This window comes from Callionymus lyra, chromosome 12 (assembly GCF_982586985.1).
Source record: "Callionymus lyra chromosome 12, fCalLyr1.hap1.1, whole genome shotgun sequence".
Lineage (NCBI taxonomy): Eukaryota > Metazoa > Chordata > Actinopteri > Syngnathiformes > Callionymidae > Callionymus > Callionymus lyra.
Window position 1 is genome coordinate 1,119,994 of NC_141829.1, and position 9,064 is coordinate 1,129,057.

The 9,064-nt window shown below is 45.6% G+C and overlaps 1 protein-coding gene across 1 annotated transcript; it reads right to left on the minus strand.

Moving 5' to 3' along the window:
* Positions 1-342: 342 nt before the first annotated feature.
* LOC148067958 (uncharacterized) lies at positions 343-2,836 on the minus strand. The gene is made up of 2 exons (XM_087804533.1): positions 2,643-2,836; positions 343-1,195 (listed from the first exon to the last, which is right to left on the minus strand). Exons 1-2 carry the CDS (start codon positions 2,834-2,836, stop codon positions 433-435), a joined length of 957 nt encoding a protein of 318 aa, XP_087660659.1. The 3' UTR covers positions 343-432.
* Between the last annotated feature and the right edge of the window lie 6,228 nt (positions 2,837-9,064).

Here is a 9,064-nt window from a genome sequence, read left to right on the forward strand (position 1 = left end):
ACGAGTTCAACTTCCTGTCAAAGGTTTTCAAAATAACACAACACGTGACAAAATAAAAGCCTTTAAAATCCTTGCATTTACAAGAGTAGAAATGTTACGATGAGAGACTTTTAGAAACGTTCTCATGTCGAATCCATCATCATTGAAGCAGGTGTGATGCCATCAGAGAAGATTGAGAAGATGTTTCACCTTGTTTTCTTGAGAACATCCTTGAAAAAAGACATGATTGAGAAACAGAACCAGACTGAGGAGCAGAAAGAAGGAAAAAGAACAATATGTGACGTCAACTCATCGACTTCATCTCTACACAAAGACAACTGGAGTCTTTTACTGGAGGTCAAAGGTTACACTTTATTGACACTGAAGAGCAAACAAGAGTCACAATGATTACAAAGAAAGATTCATCCAAACACTCGTGGATCATGTTGACGCTCAGAGAGTCTCTGGCTGAACATCTGCTGGAGACACTTCCAACATCTGCACTTCCTCCACAGGTGCTGGGAGCTGCTCTCTGCTCCTCTGGACCACAACAACAACAACAACAACAACACACATCATGAAGATCACGACACTGAGCATCACAGACCGCACTAGATGGTGATCAACCTCTGGCTCTCCGAACACTACAAGGGTCTTAGATGTGAACACACAACGATCGTCTTTCCAAACCTCACACCAGAACTCTCCTCTGTGTTGCAGAGAGATGTTCGTGATCACCAGGCTTGTGTCGGAGAGAAAGATTCTGTCTTCTTGTTCTTCATATACTTGTGATGTTCTTCCTTCAGTTCTGTTTGTCTTCATGAACCAGTGGATCTCATCAGTCTGTTTCCAGTCACATCGTAGAGTCTCGTTCTCTCCTCCAGTGAAGAACACCTCAGCAGGCGGGTCAGACTCAGGACACACAGTCAGGTAGTAATAATCATACTGACCACTGCGATCACAGGTGTATTCACCTGTGTGGTTCAAGGTCAGTGATGGAAACATCAGAGTGTAGTTGTTAATCACTTCATGTTTCATCACTGATCTAATGATCCACACATGTGGTTTGTTTCCAGTGACGTCAGAGCAGTTCAGCTCCAGACTCTCTCCCACTGACCTGAGAATGTAATTATATTGTATATAAACATGAAACTCCTTCAGTCGTTCACAGCTCTGATGGTTCTTCTGCAGACAGGAATAAGAGAAGTCACCAGAACTTACACCGATCGTTATCAGAAGAGAAGTTTTGTTCTTCACTTGCTGTAGTTTGTTCATTGAAGATGTTTCATCATCAATTAAAGTTAATTCATAATTTCTTGTTCTGCGGTTTAATTGATATAAAGCCCACTGAACACTCTGGTTTGGTCCCACACCGTCACAGTCCAGCTCCAGTGTCTGTCCAACATAAGGTCTCAATTCCTGACGTCTCATCTTTCGTTTGTCACAAACCAGGAGAGTGAAGTTCTTCTCGTGCGTCACGTTGTTCTGGTTCCAGCACAGTTCTTGGTACTGACCCGAGTCTGAAGCCTTCAGAGGGTCTGTTATATAAGAAGCTTCGCTCTGCAGACTGGAGTCCTCACTCATGGTGACCTGGAGAACGTTCAACACATCAGTTCGGACACGATCGAAGTCACACTCACTTGTACTCACATGATGTGAAGAGTTCCACAGAAGTTCCTTCTCCTCACCGATCCATCTGGAGATCAAACAGACGCCATCAGCTGGTTTGTTCAGGAAGAAGCGATGACGGTTTCCTTCTCTCTTGAGGATCTCAGCGAGGATGTTGTTGGAGAAGAAGGTCAGCAGCAGCAGCATCAGTGCAGCCATGTCTGCGTCTGTGAGTGAGAGTCGCCTCTGCAGCGACTTCATGGTGTCAATCTCTTCACCATCAGCAGCTTCTCGCCTACGATTGGTGGAACCAGACGATAACAGGATGTTCTACGTCTACTTCCTGTTTCATCAGATGTGAAGCAACAACGTGTGTGAACTCACATGATCGACACTATTTTAATGCAATAAAAACATTATTATTGCTTTTTTTTAATAATAATTGGAATTAAAATATGACAAATATTCAATAATTAAAATTAAAATAAAACACATATTGAATAATTGAAATATAACAAATATTGAATAATTAAAATTAAAATATAACAAAAATTAAATCATTAAAATGGGCTTCCGGTATGACGCAGAGCTGAACAGACGCAGATCGACCTGCTCCGCTACCGAACTAATTGAATCCTTGTTTACACGAGCGAAAAAAAAATCCTCTATTTCGTCAGAAGAACATTCAAGAATGTCTCAACCACAAAAGAAACCCAACCAGGACCGGAAACGACAAATGCTAGCTAACCCCGCCGACGATGCTAATGCTAGCGCTAGCTCAGACTTGGAGCTAAATGCGCCGGAGATAAACACTGACGGAGCAGCGGAAAAAACGGCGATTCTGGCGGCGATTAAGGACGTGAAAACGGCGTTTTCGTCCAGGTTTGACGAAGTTATGTCCGCTTTTGAAAGTTTACGTCGGGACGTCAATGACTGTTCGGGTTACGGAGGCGGAAACTAGAATCTCGTCAGTGGAGGACGACGTGTCGTCCCTTCAAACGAAGGTGAAAGTTCTCGAGAAGAAAAACAAAGGACTTGAAGAACAATTGCTCGACCTGGAGACCAGATGGAGGCGCAACAACGTAAGACTTGTGAATCTTCCGGAGGGAGCTGAGGGTGCAGACGCCTGTGTTTTCTTGGAGAACTGGCTGCCGGAGGCGCTGGAGTTGCTCCCGGGAGGTTTGAACTTGGAGAGAGAGCACAGACTCGGACCCAAATCTTCCTCCAGATCCACCTGCCGAACGCTCATAATGAGGTTTCTAAGCAGCCGAGACGGGGAACTGGTGATGCGAGCTGTCAAGTCGAGAGGAGAAGTGAAGTACGAGAACCAGGCGGTGAGGTTCTACCAGGATGTACCTGCAGGTCCACAAGAAGCAGAAGGACTTCGACGAGGAAACTCTTCGAGCTATGGGTCTACGGTATGGCATCATCCCCCCTGCCCGGCTGATCGTGACACATAAGGAACGTTCTCATATCTTCAATAACCACGTCGAGGCCGAGGACTTCATCAAGAAGATCAAGGCTGAAGAAGGTCTTAACTGAACTGAAGCTCTTCATCTGATCTAAGGTGAAATCTTCTCCTTCTTCCAAGGTTCATTTTCAATTGTTATAAGTCACAAGTTTCACATTTCTATGCAAATTGTTATTATCATATTGCAATTAATATTCTATATTATAGACTTTATAATCATAACTTTACTAATATATCTGCTTTGATGTTGTTGGGTTTTTGAATTCCTTTTGGACTATTTTTGAGAACACAAGTGAGGTCATCAAAGTTGGGTTAATATCACACTGTTGTATGTGTAAAAATAATAACAATTTATTTTACTTTATATCTGGTTCTGTTTCAAATCTGTTAATCGCTTCAAGAGGGTTGTAAAGGGAGGAACTGAAATATTTTATGAGGAAAGAGGAGGACGGATGTGTATATATAGGTATGTAAATATATATATATATATGTACATATGTATACATCCTTTTTTTTCAAATATGGTAGCATCAGAGTATAGGGTTGATACTGCAGTTAGTTTTATTCGTAGTTTAACTGTTAGAAGCAACCTGGAAGCTTGTTAAGTGGGGGGGATTCAGAACAATTGTTCTGGATAAGGGGTCAGGTGGTGGTTTATCTGTTTGTATATGTTAATATTTGTCCTGTTTTGTTTTTGTTTTACTTTTCTTCTTTCTTTCTTTTATGTCTTTCGTGAGGGAATTGAGGAATATAAAAACACATGTATAAAACATGTCCAGTGAGGTAAAGGTTGAAATGACAACAGGGTTACGAACTCTTAAAAAAGTAAAACAGGTCATGAATAGGATCCAATCTTTAGAATCCAATATAGTATTTCTTCAAGAGACTCATTTGGTGGCTGGTGAGGAAATCAGAATTAAGAGGAGATGGAGAGGAAGTTATATCAGATAAAACCATTGACTTATTATTATTAACCGAAACTTGGCTGTCTATAGATGATTACGTATCTTTAAATGAATCAACACCAGCCACACTAACTTTAATGCCCCTCGACGCTCTGGTCGAGGAGGTGGAGTCGCAGCATCAACTCATGTCTGTCAACCTTTACTAGACCACAATGTGATTTCAACTCTTTTGAAAGTATTATACTTAGCGTATCTAATACAACCTTGAGATCAGTCACTTCTCTTTGTTGGAGTCTATCGTCCTCCTGGACCTTATTCTGAATTTTTGTCTGAGTTCTTGACCAGCCTGGTGCTTAAATCAGATAAAGTGATTATTGTTGGTGACTTTAACATCCATGTTGATATAATAATAATAATAATAATAATAATAATAATATGGTCCATGATAGCTTAGCTAACAGGTTTAACTCTATCCTGGAGTCATTTCTCTCAGTATGTTCATGAACGACTCACTGCTTTAAGCTCACATTAGATCTTGTCCTAACATACGGACTTGAAATTAAAAATGTTATTGTCTCTCCTCAAAATTCAGTTCTTTCCGACCATCAATTAATAACCTTTGACTTCATTTTAAATGAGCCAAGTCTACAGAGCAGGATCTCAAAAGATGTCTGTCTGAAAGTGTTGTTACCAAGTTTATGAAATAATTCCCTCAGTGTCAGTAAAACGCCTCAGTGAGTCAAGAAACTCTACCATAGTCACCCCGACATTGATAACTTTGTGGGCAGTTTTACAGACTCGTTGCACAATACGCTTGACTTCATCGCACCACTAACTCAAAAGACTGTTAACAGAAGTAGTCTTGCTCCCTGGTTTACTCAGTAACACGTCAATTAAAACAGGTTTCTAGACGACTAAAAACCCACTCTCGATCCAGAGGTCCTCACTAGCTACAGGCCTATCTCTAATCTAGTATTCATTTCAAAACTTCTGTAGAAAGTAGTAACAAGTCAGCTCTGTGATTATCTCCAGGACAATGATCAATTTGAGGTGTTTCAGTCTGGTTTTAGGGAACACCACAGCACAGAGACCGCCCTGGTAAAAGTAAGTAACGACCTACTGATGGCCTCTGATCAGGGCCATGTTTCAGTTCCTGTTCTTCTAGATCTCAGTGCATTTGACACTGTCGACACCAAATCCTTCTACAGAGGCTAGAAAACCATTTAGGCATTCGTGGAACTGCTCTTAACTGGTTTAAATCTTACCTGTCGGATAGAACGCACTATGAACATGTCAACCACCTCTCATCGACACACACTAAGGTCAGCTATGGTGTCCCACAAGGTTCTGTTCTTGGTCCAATACTATTCACAATCTATATGCTCCCACTAGACTTGATTAGAAGACACTCTATAAACTTTCACTGTTATGCTGATGACACCCAACTTTACTTGTCCATGAAGCCAGATGAAAGAATTCAGCTACACAATTACAGTCCTGTATCACAGATATCAAGTCATGGATGACCAAGAACTTCCTCCTACTGAACTCGGAAAAGACTGAGGTTTTACTAGTTGGTCGGCAACATCTCAGACAATTATTAACTAATGATCTAGCTTTACAAAATGGACTTGCTCCTGCTACTAGCACCACTGTAAAGAATCTGGGTGTATGCTTTGACGAGGACTTATCATTTAACTCACACATAAAACAAATCTCACGGACTGCTTATTTCCACCTTCGTAACATTTCAAAAATTAGGCATTTCCTTCCTTTAGATGCTGCTGAGAAGCTCATCCATGCTTTTGTTACCTCCAGGCTGGACTATTGTAAGTCTCTTCTGTCAGGATGTTCTAAAAAGTCTCTCAGAATCTTCAGCTCATTCATCTGCAGCTCGTGTCCTGACTAAGACTAAGAGACACGAACACACCTGTACTGTCTTCACTACATTGGCTTCCTGTAGAATTTAGAATACAATTAAAAATCCTTCTCCTAACCTATAAAGCCTTACATGGTCTAGCACCAACATACATTAAAGATTTAATCCAAACTTACCAACCCTCAAGGACCTTACGATCCCTAAACTCTGATCTACTAGTTATACCACAAATCTCTAAATGTAGATTCGGAGCCAGGGCCTTCAGTTTTCAAGCCCCTCTACTGTGGAACAAACTACCGGCTTCAGTCCGGAGGGCAGACACCCTCTCTATGTTTAAAAATAATCTTAAAACCTTACTTTTCGATAAAGCCTATAATTAACTTGACTGTTTATCTCTAGCTGTCATAACTAACAAAACTGTTTATCTTTAGCTGCTATAACTAACTTAAATGTTTATCTTAGCTGCTATAGGCTGAGAATGCTGGAGGAGTTTTAGTTTTAGTTTTAGACACCGAGCTCTGTATATCCTTCTTTTCTCGCCGGGGCCGTTCTGGCTTGGCCGGTTCGGGTGTGGGGGTCCGGTGGGTGGGGCCTGTGGGTGCCTTGGGCCTGGTGGTGGTCACCGCTGGTGCCGCGATGGCCCCGTGCGCCGGCGGGGGGGTGGCCCGCTCCCGGGGGGTTTTTGATGGTGCGTGGGGGCGGGTGCTGGCGGGGGTGGCTGGGGTGGTGGATGGGGGGTTGCGCTGGGGGCGGTGCTGGGGCTGGGGGGTTGCTGGTCCCACCGACCCCGTCGGCGGGTGAGCCGTCGGGGGTGGGGCTGGGGCTGGCCGGGTGTTCTGGATGACCTTCCGGCCCCGATGGCTTCGCCTGGTCTGTGGTGGGGGGCCTGTCTTGGGGTGGGTGTCTGCTGCAGCGGTGGCTGTGGTCCTCTACCCGCCCTGTGTGGCATGTGCCGTGGTCGGGGGGTTTGTCGCCCTTGGTCCTGGGGGTTCGTGGCCGGGCTGGTCGGTCTTTCGGGGGCTTCCCGGGTGGGGGGGGGCCGCATTGGGGGGACGGCGGAGGCATTGGGCGGACCCATGTTACCGTAGTGACCATGTACCGCCCATGCAAGTGCTGCTGTCCCCCTGGGTGGTGCATGGTGGGTGGGGGCGGTGGCTGGGGGTCAGTACGTGTGATGGGCGGGGCCTCGGCACCTTAGAGACCGTGGACTGCCCATCGAATACTGCTGGCCCCCCAAACTTCCCTCATGGGGAGGTGGGCTGCGGCTGTTGGGGACGGTCTACAGTTCAAAGACTGGGGGCCGTTCCCGGACGGCTGCGGCCCCATTGCCCCCGCCCTGCCCGCACAACCGTGGCCCCCCTGTGACCCGGGGGACCTGGGCCGGTGCCTGGCCATTGCTCCCCCGGGCTCATGCGGTGGCACTCAACCCGGCTACTGGCCGTGTCCGCAGGGTATTGGGGGGAGTTCCGCCGCCGCTGCTGTGGTGGGTCCCCATCTCCTTGACTCGGTCCCCTGCTATGGACTTGTTGGCGGCCTGATGGTCTGGGGGTCCTCCGTCGCCCGGCCTGGCCCCGGGGCCCTATCCCCTGACTGGTTCTTCTGGCTGCCCCTCTGCCCCGGTGCCTGCGCCTGGTGCCTCCCCCTCTCTGCTTCCTCGGTCGTCCTCGCCTGTGCTCGCCCTCTCGCGCCCCCGGTGGTGGTCCGCCTTCTCGCTGGTGTTTGGGGTCGGCTCTGGTGGTTATCTCGCCTGCCGGGTCCTGGTCTCCCGCGGGTTCCTGCCGCGGCTTGGGCCCCTGTGTCTGGATCTGCTGTGCTAGGTATGTGCCCTCTGGCCTGGCTATGTCAACCCCCCCCCCCCTCTATATATCTTCACCCGTCACCGGAGTCTGTATACCTGTGTATTGTCTACATTTGTCCCAAACCCACACCTTTTTATTTCTCTCCCGGAGCCCCAGGGATCCACCTCCAGAGCTGCTGCTGATCCAGGGATCCACCTCCAGAGCTGCTGCTGATCCAGGGATCCACCTCCAGAGCTGTTGCTGATCCAGGGATCCACCTCCAGAGCTGTTGCTGATCCAGGGATCCACCTCCAGAGCTGTTGCTGATCCAGGGATCCACCTCCAGAGCTGCTGTTGATCCAGGATCTTCACCACGTCATCAGATCCCGAGTTCTCTCCAGCACCCCCATGGACTCTCCTACACTCTCATCTTTTCTCTCACTATATCCTCCCTCACTCCTCTCCTTATCCATCTGTCTACCCCCCCATCCTTCCTCCCAGCCGGTCAAAGCGGCAGGCCGTCAACAATGAGTCTGGTTCCGCTCCAGGTTTCTGCTTCTAAAAGGAAGTTTTTCCTCGCCATTGCTCACTGTACAGTGTTTTGTTTCTTGCTCTTTGTTGAATTGCTGGATCTATTTTTCCTTAATCAACTGTAGTCTTATTTCAACTGTATAGTGTCTTGAGATAACTTTGTTATGATAAGACACTTGAAATAAAATTGAATTGAATTGAATTGAAGTGTCTTCTCTACAGCATTTAACACACAAGCGCGTGATGTCATCACTTTAGTCCACAAATCGATACCTTTACGGGTCAATAAGATTATAAAAGATAAGTTGGGGAGGTACCTTATTATTCACGGGAATCTAATCAACGAATCTATTGTTTTGTTAAATATCTATGCACCAAATTCAGATGACCCAAATTTTTTTCAAAATATATTTTTGATTTTGGCCACTTTCCCAGGTACATATCTAGCAGGGGGAGATTTCAATTGTACTTTGGACACAAGAAAGGATGGAAGCTCCGGTGTTGACCAGTCTCTTGCTAAAAGCAGAGGAACTATACACAATTTTATGAAAGAGTTAAACCTGGTCGACATCTGGAGGGAAAGAAACCCTGATCTTCAGAAGTTCTCATGTTTTTCTGGTGTCAATAAGTCTTACTAAAGAATAGATTTTTTTCTAATTTCGGCCCAATTAAGACATGGAATCAAAGAATGCATTTATGATCCAATCCTCATTTCAGATCAGGCACCACTCTGTAATATTTCACGATTCAAAACTAGTAAAAGGTCCTAGGATTTGGCGCTTTAAGCAGAAGTGGTTGCTGACCCTGGTTTTGTGTCCTTTTTAGATGAACAAATTGACTTCTACTTTGAAACAAATACAACACAAACCTCGGCAAGCATAAGATGGGACGCCTTCAAGGCTGTTATACGAGG

Excerpts from the sequence above, each read along its gene's own strand:
- LOC148067958 (XM_087804533.1), bottom strand. The coding sequence starts at position 2,836 with ATGAGCGTTCGGCAGGTGGATCTGGAGGAAGATTTGGGTCCGAGTCTG. Across the intron at positions 1,196-2,642 it reads CGCCTCCATCTGGTCTCCAG|TTCTGGTGACTTCTCTTATT; the intron begins GTCGAGCAATTG and ends GATCGGTGTAAG.